This window comes from Daucus carota, chromosome 9 (assembly GCF_001625215.2).
Source record: "Daucus carota subsp. sativus chromosome 9, DH1 v3.0, whole genome shotgun sequence".
Classification (NCBI taxonomy): Eukaryota; Viridiplantae; Streptophyta; class Magnoliopsida; order Apiales; family Apiaceae; genus Daucus; species Daucus carota.
Window position 1 is genome coordinate 45,564,734 of NC_030389.2, and position 23,278 is coordinate 45,588,011.

The 23,278-nt window shown below is 36.4% G+C and overlaps 4 protein-coding genes across 7 annotated transcripts; all 4 read right to left on the reverse strand.

Moving 5' to 3' along the window:
• Window positions 1–85: 85 nt before the first annotated feature.
• Window positions 86–2,369, reverse strand: LOC108201842 (F-box/kelch-repeat protein At1g67480). The gene is made up of 2 exons (XM_017370159.2): window positions 1,840–2,369; window positions 86–1,114 (listed from the first exon to the last, which is right to left on the reverse strand). Exons 1-2 carry the CDS (start codon window positions 2,367–2,369, stop codon window positions 487–489), a joined length of 1,158 nt encoding a protein of 385 aa, XP_017225648.1. The 3' UTR covers window positions 86–486.
• Window positions 2,370–3,616: 1,247 nt separating this feature from the next.
• On the reverse strand, window positions 3,617–11,378 carry LOC108201840 (small ribosomal subunit biogenesis GTPase RsgA 1, mitochondrial). Of its 3 annotated transcripts, none has more exons than XM_017370156.2 (6): window positions 10,633–11,375; window positions 9,052–9,273; window positions 8,738–8,932; window positions 8,410–8,603; window positions 7,958–8,149; window positions 3,617–4,574 (listed from the first exon to the last, which is right to left on the reverse strand). In XM_017370156.2, the coding sequence occupies exons 1-5, from the start codon at window positions 11,263–11,265 to the stop codon at window positions 7,960–7,962; spliced, it is 1,434 nt and encodes a 477-aa protein (XP_017225645.1). In that variant the 5' UTR covers window positions 11,266–11,375; the 3' UTR covers window positions 3,617–4,574; window positions 7,958–7,959. The 3 variants fall into 3 exon arrangements, with proteins under 3 accessions (XP_017225645.1, XP_017225646.1, XP_017225643.1); XM_017370157.2 differs by lacking the exon at window positions 3,617–4,574 and adding an exon at window positions 6,112–6,237; XM_017370154.2 differs by lacking the exon at window positions 3,617–4,574 and having other exon boundaries at window positions 7,734–8,149; window positions 10,633–11,378.
• Window positions 11,379–11,642: 264 nt separating this feature from the next.
• LOC108201844 (signal peptidase complex subunit 1-like) lies at window positions 11,643–12,675 on the reverse strand. 2 transcript variants are annotated; one of them, XM_017370162.2, is made up of 2 exons: window positions 12,502–12,675; window positions 11,643–12,041 (listed from the first exon to the last, which is right to left on the reverse strand). In XM_017370162.2, exon 2 carries the CDS (start codon window positions 12,039–12,041, stop codon window positions 11,763–11,765), a length of 279 nt encoding a protein of 92 aa, XP_017225651.1. In that variant the 5' UTR covers window positions 12,502–12,675; the 3' UTR covers window positions 11,643–11,762. The 2 variants fall into 2 exon arrangements, with proteins under 2 accessions (XP_017225651.1, XP_017225650.1); XM_017370161.2 differs by having other exon boundaries at window positions 11,643–12,051; window positions 12,502–12,668.
• Window positions 12,676–13,008: 333 nt separating this feature from the next.
• On the reverse strand, window positions 13,009–23,019 carry LOC108201837 (uncharacterized). The gene is made up of 22 exons (XM_017370151.2): window positions 22,774–23,019; window positions 22,344–22,620; window positions 22,176–22,261; window positions 21,708–21,809; window positions 21,068–21,174; window positions 20,752–20,852; window positions 20,418–20,505; window positions 19,484–19,572; window positions 19,080–19,219; window positions 18,827–18,989; window positions 18,614–18,749; window positions 18,410–18,506; window positions 18,133–18,262; window positions 17,425–17,484; window positions 17,170–17,288; window positions 16,834–16,958; window positions 15,522–15,743; window positions 14,479–14,639; window positions 13,826–13,989; window positions 13,588–13,670; window positions 13,409–13,494; window positions 13,009–13,212 (listed from the first exon to the last, which is right to left on the reverse strand). Exons 2-22 carry the CDS (start codon window positions 22,566–22,568, stop codon window positions 13,069–13,071), a joined length of 2,628 nt encoding a protein of 875 aa, XP_017225640.1. The 5' UTR covers window positions 22,569–22,620; window positions 22,774–23,019; the 3' UTR covers window positions 13,009–13,068.
• Window positions 23,020–23,278: the final 259 nt, after the last annotated feature.

Here is a 23,278-nt window from a genome sequence, read left to right on the forward strand (position 1 = left end):
ATTAGCGACTCCTCAACAACAGGCACAGCAGTATCATACATTTTAAATACAAATTCTATAATGCCAGAATGAATGGAGAAAGGGGTCATGAATGACAAGTCTGTTTAATTTGAAATCTCCCCACAGTAATGTCACAAGTCACCTACACTGAGCTATCTTTGGCGAATAGTTTTATCTACACATCTGACATGTTACAACATGTATGGAAATGGTTACACAGGCACACATTAAGATTTCAAGTTGAGTCCAGAGAGAGTGATCTCAATCTCTGTATCAACCAGCAAATCAAGAACCAAATCCTAAATATCAAAATAAAATTGAATTATTTAACAAACAGCCGCAAACAATTCTATAACAAGCCAACAAACATTGGAAGACGCCATATGTGTTGTGAGCTGAATTAGGAGAAGCGATAGAGAAAGCGAAGAAGAAATGAGTATTCTAAGCAATAACAGGCGAACATCTTGTTGCAGTGCATAAACCAGTTTACGCCTTTATGGTGACGCTGCACAAGCACGATCCAGATAGCTTTATATTTGAAGTCTGCCATTCTTTACCAGGGGTCGCCATTGGGTCATATAGCAGGGTTCTGTAGCCTGGTTCTGCATCGACTGCAAACAACAGAAGCTTACCCTCCAGAATGCCAAATTGAAACACAATCGTTGAGCTACCAGTCACTGGTATTGGCACCATCTTCCATGAATTGTCTTTTGGGTTAAAAATGGACAGTTTCCTCTGATTTTTCCACTCTATACAAAAGAGCTTATCATCGAGCACAGCATGAGCAGTCACCATCACACAACCATTTTTCATTTCATGCCAAGTGTGGCTCTCAGGAGTATACACATCAACAAACCTTGAGTTCCCAATTGTGAAATTCGACCTCCCCCCCAAAACATAAAGTTTCCCCTCAAATCCACAGGCAAAACAGTTGTAACGCGGACGACGAATACTCTCAATTACAGTCCACTTGTTGGTTTCAGGATTGTATACTTCAGCACACGAGAGAGAGACTCCATTCTCCCCATATCCCCCAACTGCATAAATCATGCCATTAACTTCAGCACAAGCAAAATCGTAGCGAGCAACATTCATGTCTGCTAATTTGCTCCAGCTGCAAAACAAATGAGAAATTGTAATCTCTATCTAATATATTGTCCGTGATAACAATATTCCTAATGCTAGTTAGCTATATACTAAATCATTTCGAATGAATGCACTGAATAAGCTGAATGTATAATAATATGGCTATAAGATGGTTCAGGAGGAGATTTCGGTCAAAAATATTTAGCGATTGCTAGGTTGAAATCGGAAGAAATGATAACTGGTTAGAGTTCACAAATTAAGTTTACTTGAATTGATTTCTACAAGAGAACTCTAGATTGACACTAAAGTGAACCAACAAAGACCAAATTCCTTTGCAAGGTTATCCATTATAGAGCGCAGACATAAATGAGGTTAAGCTAACCAAAAGAATTTAACTGCTGATGGATGATACCCCTATATATTAACATATATGCGCAAATTTTATGCACAGAATCTCCAAGAGAATGGACTGTACCTTAGCCTTGTGGAATAATAATGTAAAGACTACAAGACCTGTTTTGCAAGCAAAAAATTCTAAGCGATATAGTTGGGACGTTTCAAATAGGCTTTACTCCTCAATGGAATTCCTTGATCAGAACTGATTGAGGAAAAGGCCTCATTTCTAGCCTTTTAGATTCTCATAATTCTAAATTACCAGTCATTAAACCTTTATAATGGTTACTATAGATGAAAGAATAATGATGAATAGAATATTTAAACTACTGCAGAAAGAAATCAGTCCAGAAAGCAAACCTGTCGAGGCAGGAATCATATTGATAAACATCCGCCGAGGCACATCCCGTGCCATCAATTACCGAATTTCCAGCTATCACAAGAAGTTTTCCGTTGAGAACTACCACGCCAAACCCAGTCTTGACAGGACCAGGCATTGGAGGAAGGACATGGTGCTTACCTCCCAAATGATCGATAACCTCCCAGCGGCTTCCCTTTCCGTCATCAAGCATAGTCAAAACATAAAGCCACTCCTCAAGTAGGCCGGCCAATTTTCTCACAGTGAGCAATTCTTTGCTTTTGATGAAAGACCTCCAGCACTTTGAAACACCACCCATGGCAGGGAAGCTAAACCGAGGAACAAGAGCAAGGCAGTATTTTGCCACGTCATCTGGCAGCCCAGGTAAGATGGGGCTGTAATAATCATCAGTTTTTGGTGAAGACATAAAGGAACTGTTTTTTGAAGAATTTAAAGTGCCATGCTGGACCGTATCAGAAAAACACATTGTTGACGCCGAGAATTTCTTCTTTTTACAATCAAAGTTCGGCATTAATTAAAGTGCAAAGCTAAATAAGTCCTGGCAGTTTGACACAAACATCACCACTGACAAGAAAGACTTCCTCCAGTAAATACAAGATTTGATAAAATGGAAAGGTATTAACTAAAGAAATTCATGATATTCATCACTCTTAGGGATTCTACAATGCCAAGGAATAAAAGGTTTGGAACTACAGGTAAGTTGAGCTTTTAGGGATGATGGCTTTCTGTGCTTTGTCCAAATCAATTCAAATTCCATACCAACACTGTTGCTTGTGGTGTACTTGTTGTTAATTGTTCTGCCTGAAGTAAATCCCAGTTCAAAATTTACGGTATTGTTCGATCCAACGCACAGTGCCTGAATATCTGCATACAACAATCATAAATATAACAGGGAACTTAAGCAGGCAACAAGGGCGACTTACAGAAGCAAAACTTACCTATAGCCTAGAAAGAAGTGAAAAAATTACCCGTTAAGGCCATATAATTTACAAAGCTTATCCCCCTCTAACTTCCATCGTTTCTCAGCGCATCACCTGCAGCAATAAGAAGTTACTACTGGCTCTTCTTTACAAGTTCAAGTCTTCTGAATCATAACATTCGGTGATTATATAAGTTGTACAGAAGAAAACGCAATAAACAGAATTGATAAAGACATTCAACTGAATCTCAAGATATAGAATGGCTACATACAAGTTCACCTAACCCCATGGAAAAAGGAAAAGCAAGACCAAAAGTAAGAAAGTGTATACAAATAACAAGTTCACCTAACCCCCAGCAACAATGGAAAATCAATGATGTACAAACAAGCCAAGACAAAAATCAAATCTTTAATATTCTGCTGCACTTAAATAACATATATAAAGCAATAAGACGAATAACAACCAATGAACAGCGAGCTTAAACATTAAAAAAAAAAAATTGGACAAAACAGGCCCAAATTGGATCTTCTGCAATGAGATAAAAACAAAGAAACAGCATACAGCAGATCCAAGATGGTGGGAAGTTTGAGAAACCATGAAATGATACATACAAGGCATGTAATTGGAGCAAGATGAAAGAGAGAATGAGTTGGGTGAGCGGCAAAAGGGAAGTTTGGTAAATAAGTGTCGGCAAGAACAAAGCTGGGATCTTTTGATACATTAATTTTGGTTGGTGATTGGTCTCAATTGGATTCATAACAGAAACATACAGACATACATATATGATATATGTATAAAAGAAGATAGGATTACCTTGAGGGTGGGAAGAGAATGAAGAGTGCAGAGAATGGAGGTTGGTATTTATGGTCGTGGATGTAATAAAAATATGTGCTTGTATGAGGATGACGAGAGAGAGAGAGAGAGAGAGATGGGTATGTAATGTAACAGGGAGAGAGTGGGAGGAGGAAGGAGATGAGATTAACAAGTAAGCTTGGCATGGGAGATGGTAAGGGGATGGATGATGTTGATGTTTATGTTTGTGCGAGATGGCAGGGGCTGGTGGGCCCATTTTGGATTAAATTTTAGTGCAACCTGTTTATCTAATTTTGGAAATTCGCGACTATCGATGTTGCACGGTTTTTCTGAGCCGCCCCTTTTTTACATTTACTACTATTATTTTCGAAATAGGAGCCCAGTTTTATCATCGAGATTGTTAATAAGAAAAAACTTGACCACGGCTAAAAAGTAAAAAGTGGCCTAGTGTTTGTGGAGCATACAATACAATGTTGAATAACTTGCGATTTTGAAATAAAAAGTCGATTTATTCCCGTGAAAAAGAATTCATGAGTTTTCCGAAGATGCAACATCAAGGTGGATTGAAACTAGACAAGATGATACGAGCCGTATTTTAGCAGAGACCAAATAAAACTGAGTCCGCAGAGCATGAGTGAGTAAAAAAAATTTGACATATATATTCGGTGGGCCCTACAACCATCTTTTGACAAAGTTATAAGTATCTTGAGGTTTGAATTTAATCCAGGACTAATGATGGTGGTAATTGGGTAAAGACAGAAGATATTCCGCGGGGCCCACCCCCGCTCCATATTCTTGTTGGTTGAGTTGGGTCTGGTGACTCTGGTCTTGGTATGTGTGGCACACATGCGCTGCCTAGCCCGGTATAAGTTCCCTCTCACATCACCCATCCACTTCTGTTTGCATAGCCTTTTATTTGCCAAGAAACTAGTTAGTGATCAGATGAAGGTGCGGTGCTGTGCTGTGCTCGTTGATCACTGATCCTGCCAGAATATTAAAAAGATCTTTTTTGTACAGTACAATTTTTGCACTTGTTTTTTCTGAAATCAGAACAACTTGTCGTTTAAATAATACTAGTAGTAATTACAAAGGAAAAAAACAATCGAGAAGAATCGAGTAGCAAACATTAGTCGTGGTGGTGGTGGGTGTTAGTGATGGATATATGAGTGAATAACTAATTAATCTGGTAATTGCTACCACCATGCAAATTGTGAAAAAGACTCTTGTTCCCACCTACACCTTACGCCTGTTCGACCTTCATACATGTACATTTCATTTGTCCATACTTGCAAGGATAGATATTCCATATTTTTTTAGGACAAACGCATAATGTTTTTTGCTTTTTTTCCTCAATTACTGTTAAGATATATTATGTGTTTATCTTAAAAAAGGGTCTGGATTAGCTTTAATTTTCGTTAGGGTTGTGTGTGTCATGTTTATGATTCAGAGTGTTCAACAAAAGAATGTTCAATCGGAATAATCATATCTGTACGATAACATTTCTGGTACTCACATAAGTGAGGGAGTCGGGTTATAATTCGGATCGAGTAAGTCGAGTTTCGAATTGTAGTAATTCGAGTTTAGGTTGATCGAATCGGACGAGTCAATATAAAAGTATTACATCAATGTAAGAGTAATAGTAATCATAGCAGGTGTAGCTCTGCATGAGCATGAGCAGCATAAATTCCATGGTTTCTTTGTTTTCACACACATGTTCTCCCTCTCAGTGGCAATGTTATCTTTTTGGGCTGATGAATAAAAAAGAAGAATAGGAACCCACCTTGCCACTCACAATGGACCATAATAATAATGTACTAGTAGCATTTGCCTAACAAATATATGCACTTGATCTACCCAACTTCCTCCTCTCTATTTTGTATTCCAACTACATATATCCCATCTCAAACAAATTTTCAACTCCAAATATTAAAGGATAAGATATCGAGATACTTCACAATTTAATTAAATTATACTACATGTCCGATTAACTCAAAAATAATTCTAAAAAAATCTGACCACCACCACTTTTTGCTGTAAGTTTATTAGTTTCGCAAAAGGGTTTGTCTAGTTTGTGCCCATGGGCACATGCTAAGCACCAAAATCTATAATTTTGGTGGATTTTGATTGGTGTGGTTGGTGAATTTGCAGGGGGTCCACCATTATAAAGAAGCATGAGCCAATCAAAATCCACCAAACTTATAAAATTTGGTGCTTAGTGTGTGCCCATGGGCACACACTAGAAAAACCGAGTACTACTGATCAAAGAATTAGGTGAATGAATATGCTGCTGCTTCTATGCATGTGCATTATGTAGGTGTTATGTGTCACCGCCATGTATCAACCTTATCCACATGTTTCTCTTTCCTTGGGACGTAAATATAACCAGTAGAATAACTCTAATCTTATCTTTTATCGACAAAATCAGAATCATCTAATCTTAATTTTTTAACCGATTATCTTTATTTTCAGATGTAGGCTGTACATAAATATGTATATTTTTTGAACAAAAAAATACTTATATTTATTAAATAAAAAATGTCAAACATCAAACTATACTTATTTACTAAAATATAGATTCCTACCAGTAACTTGCAAGGAGTTTCCAGGTTGCCCAAAATTTGGAGATGCTGATCATGTACCTAAATCCTGCTAATTTGACTGTTATTAATTATTAGAGGATGTAAACGACACCTATATGAAAAACTACATGACCAAGGTACTTATTCAATGTTATCTAGAGGATGCATTGTGTCTAACGTAGAAGAGACCTAGATATAGAAATGTATATGAAAATACAATACATTTGCATATTTTGGGATTCTCCTTTTGTTTGACATTTTGCATGCTTATCTACGGCTTAAAATTTATAGTGTGTTGCATGTTTCGGGGATTCTTCCTTTTGACACGCATTATCAACCATTTTATGTGGTTTTCTAATTTGAAATACAAAAAAAAAAAAAGAAAAAAAAAAGCATAAGCTAAGGAAATGAAATTTTCGCCCAAATTTCTGCAAAAATCAAGAAAAGTCTACAGGACTAGTTGACATTGAAGTATATCTCTTCCCTCAAAACCAGAACAAATACATTACTTGTATATTCTCAAGTCAAGAATGCAGTAAAGAGTGCTAATAAAGTTAGACAAAGTATCATATATAGCACAGATACATAAATAAGGGCCTACCATCTTTAATATATGTGTTTACTATATACTCCCTCCGTCCCTTTTTACTTGTCCCTTTTGAAAAAATAACGCATCTTAAGAAAATGTTAGGTGGATATCTTGTTTTCATACATATCCCTAATAAATGTAATGAATTAGATAGAGTTGTGTATATATATATGCTAGTCAAACATTGGAAGTTGTTACATTTTGAAAAAACATACAAAAAGTTGCTTTGAAAAGAGAAGTGGACAAGTAATTTGGGACAATTTTTTTTCCCAAAAGGGACATGTAAAAGGGGACGGAGGGAGTACCATGCTCTGTCTATTTGACAATAGCAAACTGCTACCAGCAGGGACTGATTCAGATTAACGACCCTTGGACTTTATTTACGCCTTTGCTTGGAAAAGATGCTTAACATAATTTAATACAGTACATATCCGAATAATAATATATGACAGAGCCGTTTGTCCCTTTGATAGTACAACAAGAACTTGAGAAATGCTATAGTTTACTGTTACTAAAAGGCATTGTAGCATACTTGAGATAAGATGTGGGTTTTAATATAACTAATATATTTAACTATCAAAGTGAAAGATAATGATTGTCTAATTTCTGTTATGGCTCCTGGAAGATCTAAGGAGCCAGTAAAACCAAAAATTGAAGAAACTAGATGAGGCTAGCACAAAACCTTGGCAAGGGATTGCTAATCACAAAAAAAAATTATATTTATTCCTGTTTCACAAGTCAACTAATAATATGACAAACATGGAAGGACCCTGGTTAGCCTAACAAGGTTTTACAATGATTATCCACCATCAAGATACTGACCAGAGTTAAAAAAAATCCAATGTACACTCTGCAGAATCACATTTAATATATAAAAGAGCCCAGTGAACAAAAGCATCCTTATTAGCGATGTTCCAACTTCCTAAAAATTCTCCAAATGCCTATGAATATCTACTCCGCATTAACAACATTCATCCATCAATTCACTAATACTGAAAAACAATATTTACTAACAGCAAAACATGGCACAGCACAGATTTTCAATATAAGATCGAGTCAGCAGTTTTCTTCAACATACTATTTCATCTTGGCAAAAAAAAACTGGACTCGGTGAACTCAATTATCCTCTAAATGAAGAACAAATTAACTAAACCTTCTTATATACAAATTTAAGCAAGTAGTTAGGGACCCAGCATACCTTTACTGGTGTTCATTTTTCATTGCCCTCAAAATTGGATCATTATTGTCATCATCTGACAAGTTATCATCATCAAGTTCATCTAACTCCTGCAGTACAGACTGATTGATCTTCTTACGAGATTGTCTCCTATGCTTCTTAGGTTCTAGCCTTGGTTCTGCTTGTTTGACACCCAAATCTCCTATCTTGTACCTGCCAACATAGATGAAATCATGAGACTCAGAACATCGGAGAAACCATGGACCCTATTCATGATATGCAACATACTATCAATCTAGACATAATCCCAGCTTGTAACTAGTTGTTTGTACAATCATGGTGGCTCAATTTAACATTAAATTCTTAAATTAAGTAGTTGGAGCTCTACAAATGATTCAGGGAAACACATGTTCATAACCTAGGGCCTTCTGAGCATAAGTTGCATTCACTAAAATGATAACAATTTTCTATACCTGACATCACCCTCTCTTTTGGTTCCAAGAGTTCGAAGTTGATATCCCTCTCTAATTTTAATCTCATCATGCAGTTGAAAGTAGTGCGGAAATCTTTCCCAGTCCCCTTTCACAATACAACCTTGGTCACCAAGATGCAAGCAGTCATTGAAGGAGCATGTTTCAGGGTAGCTATCACTGAGAATTTTCTGGATCTGGGAATCAAAAAGCAGATAATAAGCAAGTGAAGTGTACATTTAAGTCTAAGATTGATAGAGAGAAATTAAAGCAGTCTCGTGACTGAGCCATTAACAAGTGTAACATGTAATAAAAAGACGATGGTAGAAACCTCTGGAAAATATTGTGGAAGGGATTGCCTTGTTACTTTCATCAAACTAGGTTGATTGAACCCAGGAGTGTCTGCAAGGTAACCTCCCCCAGATAATGGAAGCAAAGAAACATGTCGAGTAGTATGTTTTCCTCTTCCACTTCTTACAGACACTTCCCCAACTCGTTGATCCTCAAACCACTTGCTACCTGCAAACTAAAACAAGTAAATAAACAATATGACATTAACTTACAGAAGCAAACACAGATAGAAATGCAACTGTCAAGAAGTATGATATGGAAACTTCACATATTAATTAAAAGTAAGAAACTTACAGGATCAAGACAATCATCCTCTCCAGCAGAATCTATACCAGAATGATCACCTCTCAAAGCATTAATCAGACTTGACTTCCCAACACCACTTGGACCCACAATCACAGAGGTTTTCTCTCTTAAAATGAACTTGAGAGTATCCAGTCCGTGCTTGGTTTCAACACTGCAGAAAACTGGTTCATATCCCCAGCTACGAAGTCTAGACTTCCATGTAATCAGAGTCTACAGTATATTAATATAAATTCACAATAATAAGTACTTCATGCAAACACATTTAACATTAAGATGGGTTATTAATACTAGAAATCTAATAAAAAACATGACATGAATAACAGCCTAGATTTATCCCAAAGATGGGGAAGGCATACACAATTGGACACTATAATCTAAGAAAAGACATCCAAAAGTAGCGTCAAAACCAGGAGAATGACGATGCTTTTTTAGTTACAAAGTTAAATGGGCAGTGCTGAATTTGGAAGCACACATCTTACTAATTTGGAAGTACACAGGTGATCGTTTTTCCATCAAAAATTATACAAACATTGACATTACATGACAGACACTAGGAAGGCACGACAATAGTAAAATGCACCCTTCTATTTACAGCCCAGACACAAAATCTCTAGTAATTATTAAGCTTCTTTTGTCATTTCAATCTTCATCTATAATACAATTATTTCCATATATAGTGAAACTCAGGACTTCAGGCATGATCTTTAGATAATAAGATTAGTTGTAAATTGCACTTCTTTTTTGGGTTTTATATTTAAGTGCCCACCATTGCCGTCAAAACTATCAAGTGACTATCCGATCTCCATGAGGACTCATTTTAGCCACTAAAATCACTATGTTAAATCTTGGAAAATAATTAACCGAAAACTTAATGGAACCCTAATCAGCAGATGACGTATGAGCCACGTGGATTACAAAAAAGAACTAGATACGAGGATTACAAAGAAATATAAAAAGACAGTAGGAAACACATCATTTGTTTGTTAACTTTTTTATTAATATTTTTTAAAGATTTAACAGAGTGATATATATAGTGATTATAGTGGCTTAAACGAGTCCCGTGGAGATCGGGTAGTCACTTGATTGGTTTTGATGAGAATGTGGGCACTTTGATATAATACCCCTTCTTTTTTATAGCTAGCATCTACAACCAAGTAACATTTTCCGGATACCCACTGAAGCAAATCCATAAAATTAATACAAAAAACCATCAAAGTCTAGAAAATTAATCCAGAACTACAATGTAATCCACGCTTGCCCTGCTGCGTGGAATTGTATACTCTTCTGTGGATCAATGACACAGTTGAGTGAAACAAGCAACAGTGCCTAGTATATACGGAGGCCACATTCATTAACAAGATGCAAAATAGAGTAATAGACCTTAAAGCAGACAGTTCCTACTAACAATAAACGGTGACCTACTTTAAATCTCTGACATTGATTTTATTGTAATCAAACAACTTAATTTAGTCTTGGAACTAATCTTTAAGCTCCAAAGGTAAAGTGAGCCTGTCACCTAGGATAACGCATTAGCATAATGACACAAGAAGAGGGGGAGGTTGAGAGTACCGTTTCATCAACGAGCTCCATCTTATTCAACACAAGAGTAATGGGAATCCCAGTAGATTCAGCCTCCACCAAGAACCTAGTAAGCGAAAAGGGTTCCAACTTGGGCTGATCAAGCGAGAAAAAGACGAGCAAATGATCAACATTAGCCACAGGAGGGTCAAGTATCTCAGACTTGCGTTGAAACACATTCTCAATCATTCCTCTGCCATCGACCCAGTCAATAGAGCCGACAAGAACCTTATCGCCAACAGAAACTCTGCGCTTAATCTTCTTCAACAAAGCCCGGACAACGCAAAGTAATTCGACACCGAGAGTGGGAGTAGGAGTGTTGGAAATCTGGACAATGACGCGCATGAAGTTGGCTTGGGCGGAGGCGACCATCCCGATGGCCTGGTCGGGGGAGAGGGTGGGGGTGTGGTCTAGGGGGAGTGATGGGGAGAGGGAGGTTTGGTTTCTAACGGCCTCGCGAGCTTTCAGGAGGTGTTTGGTTGGTTGGAACTTGTTGTTGTTGGGGTTGCGGTTGTTGCTTCTGGAAGAGGATGCTTTGGTGGGGTTCCGACGGAGGGAGAGGAGGAGATGGGGCGGTGCGGCGGTGGTGGTGTGGCGGAACATTGGAATTGAGTGTTGAATCATTTCATATCCCTTGTCTCTGCTCTCCAACTACGACTACTGCTGTGTTGAAGCTTCACCTCCTACACTCGTGTTATCTATTTACCCGCAAATTCCTATTCATATCAGACACGCTCATTTTAAATCACTGATTATGTACGTTTCTGTTAAATATTTGTAATTTTATTTTCCTCAAATTTTATATTCTTTTAATGATAATATTAAGTTTTATATCAGTATTCTAAATATCTTCAATTTATTAAAAAAAATCTGGTTAATTTTTTAATAGAGATACCCACTACACTCTAATTTGACTAAAAATATGTTATTTATCGAAAAACTCTTTAATAAATGCTAAATCGGTAGCAAAAGTTTCGAATTTCAATTTCTACAATCATATATAAAATCAAGAAAACAAAATAATATTATTTACTGTAAGTTGCCCAAAAAAGGTTTTTGAACCAACAGAGAAGCAGTAGCACAAGTGAAACAAATTGAAATTCTTCCTGAAGCTAGCTAATCTACTTGTTAGAGGCCTTCCTTTTCGCACTAGTGCTGTCAAATTGCGGCTTGGGGTGTATTTCAGCCTCGCTGGGATCCAACCATTTCACAGGATGGCGATTATAGAAAGGCCAATCGGGTAGTGTGACGAGGCTAGTGAAAACGAGGCCGGCAGCATAGATGAGTAGCACCGTTTCAAAGGAGCCTAATAGGTAGCCTGTAACAAATGCCACCAGTGCAAATGCCATGAGCATGGTTTGCATCAGCTGCTCTGCTAGCTTTTGCCCTTCCCAATCCATCTAAAAGCAGCTAAAGTGAAGAATATTATTAGGATTGGATGATGTAATCGAGTAGCAGAATAAGAATGTACAGCCATCAAACATCAATCCTTTCTGATAACAATCCACAACACTTGATCATAAGTCCAGAACACAACAAATTATAACACAGAGAATGTAAATGTGCGGAATTACATACATTCTTTCGTCGATTCCAATACAAGAGTTTAGACAACAGACTAGTTTTTCTTTTTCCTATTCAACAACTTTTTTTTTTTAACATCGTCATTTTATTAATAACCCTAAACATCGCATAAATTGACATACATGTACACGAGGGATTGATTAATGAAAATTCAAAGGAAAAAGATAATCTTATTTGCACATGAGAAATCCGAATGGAAACAAAATAAAGAAACAGAAAAGGTGAAATGTTGCATGTCAAATCGAAAGCAGACGCAGAATACGGTGAAGAGATTACCTCTCCTCAACAAACCCTTGTCTGCGCCACCGGAGCTAAACCCTAACTATATGTAATTCTCTGTTGATTTCTTTATCTTTTTTCGCTTCTGTCGTTTCGTAAGTATGGCGGACTCGTTTTGCCCCTTGACAACAATTAAACAAGATCTGTGGACACGAATTAATATCGATATTTTTATTCTCCGCTTCTCTCTTGAATCAAGTTTCAGTTATTTTTTACAAGTTAGTTCAAAATTTTACTTTGTTGCATAATCAAATTATCTCTTGAATCATAACTATTTTTTTCAATAAAAATCAAATTGCGTTATTTTATTTTGTTCATATCATCAGTGCTGTCTAATTCTAATATTCTAACACGAAAATAAGACATTTTTCTGCAATTGTCATTAGCAATTTAGCATAATATATTAATGCTTTTTTCTATTTTCTTATATCATTTTAAATTTATTTTTCAAACTAAAAGCAAATGGCTAGAGCACAAACGAAAAATGGCACAGAAACAGATATGTAGGCAAAAGAAAAAATGACCTGCTTTATTAAGATAATTATATCCAGTGCTACTCACAAACTAAAATACATAACTAGATAAATAGCTTGAAAAGGAGACAACATCCACCCAATCTGGAAAAAGACTTTTTATCTTGGCTGCTTCATCCACTAAATATTGGTCTACCACTCCAACTTGAATCACCAAATTTGCAGAACTGTTTGCCTGCATATATACAACACAACAGTTACCACAGCGGGAACTTTATGACTAATGTGCCTAGTTCTATGCTAAAACTTTTAGCTGCGATTTCCAAAGTTTCTGATCGTTTTGCTAGGCAAGCATGTAGATGTGAAACTTCAATTGGGGTACATGTGTCACTTGGCCAAATTACAAAACAAGGATAATGGTTCACTCTTACCTCTAACCAGAAGGTCCAGTTCTCTTGCCCTGCTCCGCTAAGTCTGCATATGTATGACGGTGGACCACCTCCAATTACTTCAGGAGCTGAAAACATTTTCATAGTACCAGGATTTACCAACTTCAAACTTCATACACCAAGAAAAGATATCAAATATATAGATATAGATACATATTTACCTGGGAGTATGTTCTCTGCGAACGACCAACTAGATAACGGACCAGTAATGTTGAGTACCGCTACCCAAACCTCCTCTAAAGAACTGAAGGAAGATCAAAAATAAAATAAAAAAACAAAAAAAAAATAAGGACAGATAAATCATACATCTTATCATCATTTCATGGAGTGTTGCAGCCTGCATATTCAGTCTGCACTATCATGATATCAGATAGGTAGAGGATAATTAGTTACAGTTACCCCAAGGAAAATTCCAAGTAGACACGTCGAGATCCCACATCTGATATCATTGGTGGCTTATAACTTGAGAGGTGCGGTAAATATCTATATTTCTTCAAAATAGCATCGCTTTTTGCAGGGACTTTTATGCCTCTTGAGAACAACGACGACAATGGGTAAATTGCCTGCAAAATAAAAAACCAAATGCAAGTTTGAAACATAGTATATTGTACACCACCAAGCACTGTTTAGCATCAAGACTTATTTATGGATGAAGATTGATCAATGAAGAAAATTCCAAAACAAGAGTGCGGTCTTAAAGACCTAAATAGATGGAGACGAAAAGACGTCCAGAACTCCAACCCTCTTGCTTCCATAATATGCAATAAAAGGAAAGGGTGAACACCGGGTCTTAAGTTGCCCAAGATATCTAGCCAAGAACAGTAAGATATGGGCCATATGGCACAGAGAAGCTATGTGCATAAAATCTAATAGATGCCTATCTCTAGTAGCAAAGACCAGTGATCACAAGACCAATCGATCAGAAGTATAAAGCAACCCACAAATTTCCAATGAGATACCAAGTTCATTATATTGTAAAGCTTATAAAGATTTAATATTAGGAAATTTTCTCTGGCAAACAAAATGTCGGTGAATATTAGTAAAATAACTACCATCCATCTTTCCCTGCTGGAGAGATCAGCAGTCTCCAATGAAAAGTCTGGCCCAATTTCCAGTTCACTTGCAATTCCAGGTGCATGTTTGAAGAGAAAAACTAATGAATTGGAGTCCAGTACAGAGATATCAAAAGTGGAGTCTATAATCTGTCCTGCATCTGTTATTGGAAATATTAATAACACTTATAAAAAATTAGCAGTAAATTTATATAAACCCCCTAGAATCTGTACATACTAAACGAGCACCAAAACATTTACTTATGGTCTGCTGCTACTGATGTTCCTATTTAAAGCTAAATAGTAAATTTTTACAGCCCAAAAGATTATAAAATGTAGGTAATCATAGCTATAAAAAAAATACCATTTATAAAGTTGATATTCAGGAAGTTTAAATGGCATAATAACTTAATATAGAGTACTTCCTGAAATTTTGTTCCCATTGTCTAGCGGAACATGCCAACATCGTGTCGAATGTAGATCCGGCTGACAAGACCTTACAAGGTCATGGCGTCTACGACTCTACATACTTGTGCAATTTCGCTTTGTTATGTTTTGTTTGGTAGTACGTAAAAGAAGTAAACTTACTGAAATCAAGTCAATATAAAGTTGACAACTTTGATACAATAAAATCCAAACAAATTCTAGTTAAGCTTTCTTTCCGAAATCCAGAAAAGTTTTTTTTTTCTTGAATATGCTTAAATAGTGCAAAAATGACTAAATGGGGCAAGTGTGTGGGATCATATAATACAAATTACAAACTTTATAATTGGATAGGGAAAAAAAAATTATACACGACATGGATTTAGTGTGGACAGACGATGTCGATACACATGTATTAAAAATTCAGCCGCAACAAAAATGTTGCTGCCAATTTAAAGATAAGCATCATCATATCTTGAGTAACTGTAAATATCATACCTTTTAGGTTGAATGCTAATCCATTTTAAATACAAAACTACTCCTACGGTTATACTACTAATAAGACCACCCAAGCACTAAGCAATACACCCTACACGACAATTATGATGTAATTGACAAACCTGTTTGAATTGTATGTTGTAAAACAAGCCTCTTAGGTGCATCCTTGCTGTACGGAAAAAGTTGTGATGACAGAGCCAAAGTTACCACAGTGATATGCAACAAAAACTGCATTATAGACGACCTGGCTAACCAATTGCCAATCACAGGCACAAGAGGTCCCACAGACAAACTAGTTACTGCACCAATAACTGCAGCAACTATTACATCAGGTATAAAGTACCCTGCCAGTATATAATTAACCTTGTCAATTTTCCATATTAAAGATAACTGGAGTCGATACAAAAGCAAGATAAGTATACAATGAACATAACAGCATAAGATGTGTTGAAGTGCAAAATATAATGTGGACATTTTGGCAGTGGAACAGGAAACTAAAATGGCAGCAACCTAGATGGATAATCATGGGAGCTGGTGTCAGTTTACCCGTCAAAAATGAAGGACAGAGGTTTACGATGTTTCGAATTCAGGCAAAGAAGGCCATGCATGAACCAAATTGTTGAGCATAATAATGAGAAAAAAGGCATAGCCTTGTATATATGGATATATAGTTACCATGGATAAAAGCTGGATTCCAATCTTAAACTAGGTCTCTGACATGATTTTTGAAACACCCAATTCTTCACCAGAGAAAACATGTTACATATAAGGTGGTTTGGTGATGAAAAATCGTGAACGTCTTTGGGTAAACTGTCACGCAAATTATTCCCTTATAGTTTCCGCCCATCACATGGAATATCATCATTTTCCGTAATTATAATATTATATGGCTAGGAGCAGATTACATCCAGTCTGATAATCATTCAGATGACACTTTAGCTTGAAGGGAGTTGGTCACAAAGCAAAAAAATAAGTTGTGATGGGATATCAAAGCCACTTCTTTTGCTGATAAAAACCTGAGAATTAGAGGATTTTTGAATGCCAAAGAATGCACATGAAACTAATACTATGTTGGAGGTCAACACACGGAGATCTGATATTAAGATTCATATGAAGATGATGCAACTATATGTATGCGTACAAGGACTGGGAGTTTGAATACTTTGATTCAGCTTTGGATCTGAATGATGTATTGATGTGTGTTTTCAGATGATCCATATTCGTATAACATAAAGATAACAAAGCCAACAAAATCATCACACGACAATACAGTTTCACGTAGAAAAAGCAGAAATTGGATGAAGTGATTTACATGCTACTGTCACTGTTAGCAGAGGTGGGACAATATACCTTAGAGATATTAATTTGAAGTGAAAAAATCAACAAGAAACACGTACAGTAACTGTTAATATCTTGAAGTTAAAAGGTACTGACCATAAGGGGGTGGAAGAGATCCCATCATGCCCATCTTTTCAATCAGAAACTGAATTAAAACTCCACCAAAGTAGACCACATATAATATGCAAGGTAAAAGGGGTACAATGTAACACGCAGCTGACCTGTCAGAAACAGCTTCTAATCAGACTCAATAATGCGAACAAGATATTACACACCAACATGTCAATGAAAGCAACAAGGGATAACAATATTTGTTTGCATCAATAAGTTTCTAGTGCCTCACTGTATTAAACCAATTTAAACACTTAAAATTGTCCACTGTCAAATATCTGAACATAAAGACAAAACATATAATATACTTTTTCCTGTTACCTAAGTGAATGACGACCAAAGGACTTGATTGATAAGCTAAAGGAGAACCATGCAAGAAGCATAAATGCGGAAAAGAAAAAGTACAAAAAGCCTCCACCTAATCCTGCCACAAGATAACCCTGCATTCAGATAATTGTGGCTGTTATGAGTGTTGGCTTGAGGGATTCAATTACAACATTATCAGCCATACGGGCCAAGAAAAATGCAGATGTATATTTCAAAGATAAACTCACGAAAGGCAATCGAACTACACACCAGTGTCATGAGTGCATACTGCCCAAAAGCACCCCAAAACCTTGCTTCACCGGCTAATTCCTGAAAATCTTATACATCCAGTCAAAAATTGCATACCGCAATAGTCTGCCACCAAATTTAAACAATTTCATGGTGAACAAGGTGATATAAAACTATGAGATCAACTGCTTTATAGCTATTTCTTGGCATTCGAGTATAGAAACCATTTGTTTGGTGGCTTAAAGGGGTGAAAATTTTATGCGTTAGACTTCTGTAAAATCACCATCTAACAAATGATTGTAAATGTAGCATCTAGCATGTTATCCCATCTCGTTGTTAATTTATACTCCATGCTACCAACTCAAACATCCTCCATTGTTTTGAAATGCTGATTTTTTATATTAAACAAGCATCTCTTCGCATTTGAGCGAAAGATGGCAATCTTCAAAGCAAAATAATTAAGTTTCAGTTTTTTAGTCAATCTTAAGCCTAAGGGTATTGTTTGACATTGTCTGAAAAGGTACTAATAATCATAAAAAGAGGACTTGTTAACAAGAAAAAAATAGGTCACTTAAATGGGGAGGCAGGGTCAGTCGCCTCATGCCTGTTTGACAAGACCACACTCCACGTACAGAAAAATAAAAAGAAACAAAACATGCACTGATAACCCTTAAATTTGAAGGGACCCATAAGCAATCTAAACTGTAATATCAGCTACTATAAATGTACCTCTGCCGAAGAATTCACTTTACTTGGATCCTGACAGAGTGGAAAGGATCTCCAAACAAATCTCGGTATTAATAGACCAACAATTGAAGGGGGTACGAACATCATATAAGCCAAGTAAGGATTACCAAACCTAACATGATAAATACCATCAACATCAATGTTTTAAGAGATAAATTTGACAATAGCCACCAGTAACCTTACAATGATGGTAAGAATAAGATTTAGAGGGAAATGCGGAAAATTGATATAAATGACAGACAAAAAGACAAATGAGTACCAGTTCATTGAGTAGCTAACAAACAACAATCTTACAATACTAAAGATGATTGGCACAAGAATAGCCAGTATAATTCCAGTAACATGGAATATCAACCCTGCAAGTTGCAAGCATGGAATCATTATACAAGTAACAGGTATTTAGTGACAAATTCAAGATGATCTACCATTACAATAGAACTCTGAGTTCAGTACAGATCATTACCTATTATAAAGTCGCCAAACATTGCTATTGAACACCAAAATCCAAGATGTGACAATCGCAGAAAAAATGGCACAAGAATAAACACTGCAATAGGGATGCTGTGCAGTACCATTGCTTGTCTTCTGGTGTAATATATCTGATAAAATACGTAATACATTTTACCAAAGGAAATATTAAAATGAAATAAGTATGGGCTTGCGTTATTTATCTTACCAAAAACCATGACATATAGTCAAAGAAGATAGGCCGCTCATGCTCAATCCCCTCATCGACTAGATGGGATTCTCTGTCATAAGCATTCCGCATCTTAGTTGACATGGTAAAGGCTTTAACTACTCTGATCACATTCTCACCACGTGCTTGGATACTTCCAGGTCTATTCATATGTATAACCGCATATCAGAGATTAGAAATATTGAAAGAGACCAACTGGTAGCGAACTGTACCAAAATAGCAGTATGCATACAATAGTCTTTCCACGGTATCAGTGGTAGTATGGTAATAATAACCCCCAATCAAATAGATGATATCCAGTCCAGGAATGTTTCCATGATCATTTGCAAAGATTCTGTAATCTGTGTCACCAGGAACAATACCAAAGACATCCTGCAATTCATAGGTTTTGAATGAAACAATGAAATTAAAGGGGAGTTCGAATAGAAGAAATAAAATTAGGCAAAAAATGTGCAAAAATGACCAGCTCATTTGATCAATTGTACTGATACACGAACTATTCTTGATATAGTCACCGGTCTAAAGTCTTAATTAAGTTTCACACACAATTTTGTACCAACAAATAAGCTGCTTCCTTTAATCCCATTTAAAGGTGCTCTATAAGATTCAAAAAGAAAAAAGAAGCCATGTAAGAACCTGATTTGCACTACTACCCATTGGATATAGAGCTGATTGTGCATAAACAAGAGAAGGCCAACTCCCAGGTCCAGATTGGCAAACAAAATCTGCCAATTAAACAAAGTGCTAAATATAATTACCATATCATTAGTAAAATCTATGATTGGATATGATACGGTAGCATGAAAAGAAACATAAATTACAGTTCACTTCCAAAACTATGAAGTTTTTAAATAGAAGTTTAGTCCAGGATCCTTTCAAAGACAGACTACAGAACGATATGAATATAATATCAGTGCAAAACGAAATCAAATTTCACGAGTCACATAAGGCTAATTAGAGTTGTGCTGATATACCTATTGTAAGCATATGTGTTCTATTCCGGTCCTTACAATTAGATAGTGCAGAAAAAAAGGCTGTTAAAAACTATCAAGATAAAGGTACAGATTTAGGAGTACCATCCTCAATTTAACATTAATCTGTTCAATAATAGGTGATGGCAAGTTCAAAATTAAAAAAATCCTAGGAGCTCTACAGTATAGTTATGTCTTTGTTTACAACTATTTCTACAAATTTTGTAATAGTCGCATAACCAAAGCTTGTACATGACGCTCACTGATTTTTAAGTATTTCCTCTGACAAATCCAAAAAAATCATAACATTGTAAGAGTCTGCTGAACCCATAACCTAACGGATAGCATGTGAAGCAGACACTTGCCCATCGAGCCACAGACACGCAATTGTTGTATAAAGTATATGGACTCATCCATATTACTGACAAGTGAAGAATTAAAATATCTACAATCATATTACAAGTCACCAAACTATTTATGACCTTTTCTACAGTAAAGGTGTGAGGTCATATAAAGAATGGCTTTAATCCATGAACACACTTCAAGAGGAGCATGGAAAATACTCTAGCAAACAAATTAGCAATCCAAGTTAAACCTACCAGGCCCTCCATTTCCAGAGGCTTCCAGATTTATAAAAGCTCCAATCGTTTTGGTCCATTTATGTGTTTTCATGAAGCCATGCGACCCCTATCATATAATGCATAATTCAGTCCAAAAACATATTAGTAGAGTACAATAATCAGATTCTTCAACTCCTTTAGGAGATAGTAACAAGCTAGAATTGTCCTATCATACTTTTCAATGATATCACATGTACTTGTAAGAAATTTACTTAGTAAGTAGTCCTAAAGAAAATCACGGGTCAAGTTTTTTGTACTGCTACAATAATTTTGTCATATTTTAGGGTCATAAAATTAAATAAAGCAAACTTACCACCATAAACAGTTCTTCAGCACCATTGAACAAAAATATAATTGGCCGATTAGGAACCCAACCAGAATCGACAATAAGTCTTGCTACTTCCAGCATAGATGCTGCAAAACAACATATTATAATGGAGAACATCACTAAATCAGGACACTACATGAAGGTTAAAAGAACTCCTCTATGTCAGTTTCATTGTCCCGAGTTATAGTTTGAGCCATGAACACGTTGTTATGTTATATGCCCTCAATGTCCTGCACCTAAACAAGATTATGTGCCATGACACTGACAAAAAATAGTAACAAACAAACATAATTCAACCCACCAACACATGAACCACAATCTGCAGCGCCAGGAGAACTGGGAGGACTATCAAAGTGCCCATTCAACAATACAGCAGGATCATCCTCTTGAGAAACAGCTGATGAGATCCTGTGATTCATCACTACTGTCAAATGCCGTATATAACATAAGTCTTCACTAATAGCCTTAAAAAATACCTTAAAACATTTGATGTTCTGTAAATAGTCTGGATTTTGTTGCAGAAATGGGCTTTTCATTATTATACATATTACAAGAAAAATGTGCATGTGTATATATATAGTTAGCTTGCCAAATTCTATATCAAAATAAAAAACATTCGGGCTACTTACTGTTTGATGCAGTTTTAATGAATGTAAATTTTTATTCCAATTAAAGGAGGATAATATATAGCTACACAATAATCACCCTTACCAGATAGTAAAACATAAATCTGCTTCTGCACAAAATATATAGTTATTTATATCAGCAATATATCTATATACAGAAGTAACATCATGGAAGCCAAAGTTCTGATCAAATAATATATTTTTAGCTAGAGACTCACTGATGTCAATAGCATCCTTTTAATAAAAAAAAAAAATAGAGTATGGAAGCATGTACAGCAGCTAAAAAGAATAATATATTGAGTCATGGGGTCTAACCTCATGAGAACATTAGTGTGGTTTCTGTAGGCCAAGGAAATACTGCGGCCCAAAAACATCATATTGAAAGAGCCATTAATTGATGTTTCCTCAATCTCAATCCTGCAAAGCAACAGTATATGTCAATAAATGCAAATCTTTTACCTTCAGTTGGAATGAAAAGAAATTATGCGGGTCAGGTTGAAATGGTACAATATTGAGGGTGAACATTTATAGTTTGCTGAACAAATTAAAATGGGAGCTCAAACCCGCCGTTTTAGGCATGTGAGCATTGTTTCTGCTTGAGTTATAAATTTATTCCTGCAAACCAAATATGACCTGTGCCATATTATAATTTTTTATTCGGAACCCAATTTGTTGGTTACATTTGTATGACAGAAAATTGTTTGAGGAGATTATCTATGATTAAACTCTAGAAAACATAAGCCAACAGAGTGCAGCGTAAAGAGTAATAGAAAAGGATGAAACCTAAAATCAGGGCCAGCTCGGTCCTGAAGCAAATGGAGCTGTGATTTGATATAATCAGCCGCTTGTCTCAAACCAGGCTGCCCTTCCTACATTGAGAAATATATGGATGTGAGTAAATAAAATGGTACGGTAGCATATGAAATTAAAAGGCTCGAGAAATGAAGGTACCTGTCGAGCAGGGATGTCATGGGCGAGTACTCTGATGTGCTGGATGGCTCTGGCTTCGGAGAAACGGTGGAGCGGAGCGTCCAAAGGCAGGGGTTTAACAAATTTCATGTGTACGAGTGAGTAAACAAAATAAGACATGAGTCCGTAGATTATGAGCAGGGAGAATAACAAGTTGAATGCGGAAGACATGCCTCCCGAATTATTACCATCACTCTTCCGCCCCATTTTCAATCTCTCTTGTTGTAATTGGGGGTGGCTGCCTGTTAATTAAGTTATACTACAACAACAGAAAGAATCCCACAGGACTTTATATATTAATATCAATTACTGCTTGGATCGAGACGTTTTATCGCCCGTAGACGTTATAGTATATTATAACAGCAGACTGATGACGATGAGAGTGATGTCCGAGTACGATGAGAAGAGATACCTCGGCGGCTGGGCCAGGGCCAGGGCCGTGTGTGATTGGAAGCTTTTAAACCCAACACAACAGTTGTTCGCGTCTGAGCTGATTAGGACAAGAGGAGTGAGAGCATCGTTTCGGTTGCTCCGTTGCTTTCGCTTTGCTCCTTATATAACAGCGCCTCTCTGCTTTTTCTCCTGAACAATTTTGACTCTTTTCCTATTTTTATTTATGACGTCGCCCCCCTTCAGACGTTACCCCCCTACCTATACCACTTTCGCACATTTTTTTGCGACCACCATGTGTTTGTAAATTTCTACTAAATACCAACAACTTCTCATTTCAAATATATAATATTGTGATCTAGATTATTCGGAAAATAAATAACAATGCTTAACTGACTTTTAGTATGACCCAACTAGTAGTATAGTTAAAGTTTTTTTTATTCCATGACCTCGTTATTTAATTGATTTTTTCAATAGTACAACTAGAACTAGAACTAGAACTAGAGATACACGTTTTCCATTGTTCG

Coding starts and splice junctions, on each gene's coding strand:
- LOC108201842 (XM_017370159.2), bottom strand. CDS start 2,369: ATGCCGAACTTTGATTGTAAAAAGAAGAAATTCTCGGCGTCAACAATG. Junction 1,115..1,839: donor TATGATTCCTGCCTCGACAG/GTTTGCTTTCTG, acceptor TTTGTTTTGCAG/CTGGAGCAAATTAGCAGACA.
- LOC108201840 (XM_017370156.2), bottom strand. CDS start 11,265: ATGATTCAACACTCAATTCCAATGTTCCGCCACACCACCACCGCCGCA. Junction 9,274..10,632: donor TGGAGCTCGTTGATGAAACG/GTACTCTCAACC, acceptor AATATACTGTAG/ACTCTGATTACATGGAAGTC. Junction 8,933..9,051: donor AGGATGATTGTCTTGATCCT/GTAAGTTTCTTA, acceptor TACTTGTTTTAG/TTTGCAGGTAGCAAGTGGTT.
- LOC108201844 (XM_017370162.2), bottom strand. CDS start 12,041: ATGGATTGGGAAGGGCAAAAGCTAGCAGAGCAGCTGATGCAAACCATG.
- LOC108201837 (XM_017370151.2), bottom strand. CDS start 22,568: ATGGGGCGGAAGAGTGATGGTAATAATTCGGGAGGCATGTCTTCCGCA. Junction 13,990..14,478: donor CCAGCAGGGAAAGATGGATG/GTAGTTATTTTA, acceptor TTTATTTTGCAG/GCAATTTACCCATTGTCGTC. Junction 13,495..13,587: donor CGCAGAGAACATACTCCCAG/GTAAATATGTAT, acceptor AAATGTTTTCAG/CTCCTGAAGTAATTGGAGGT.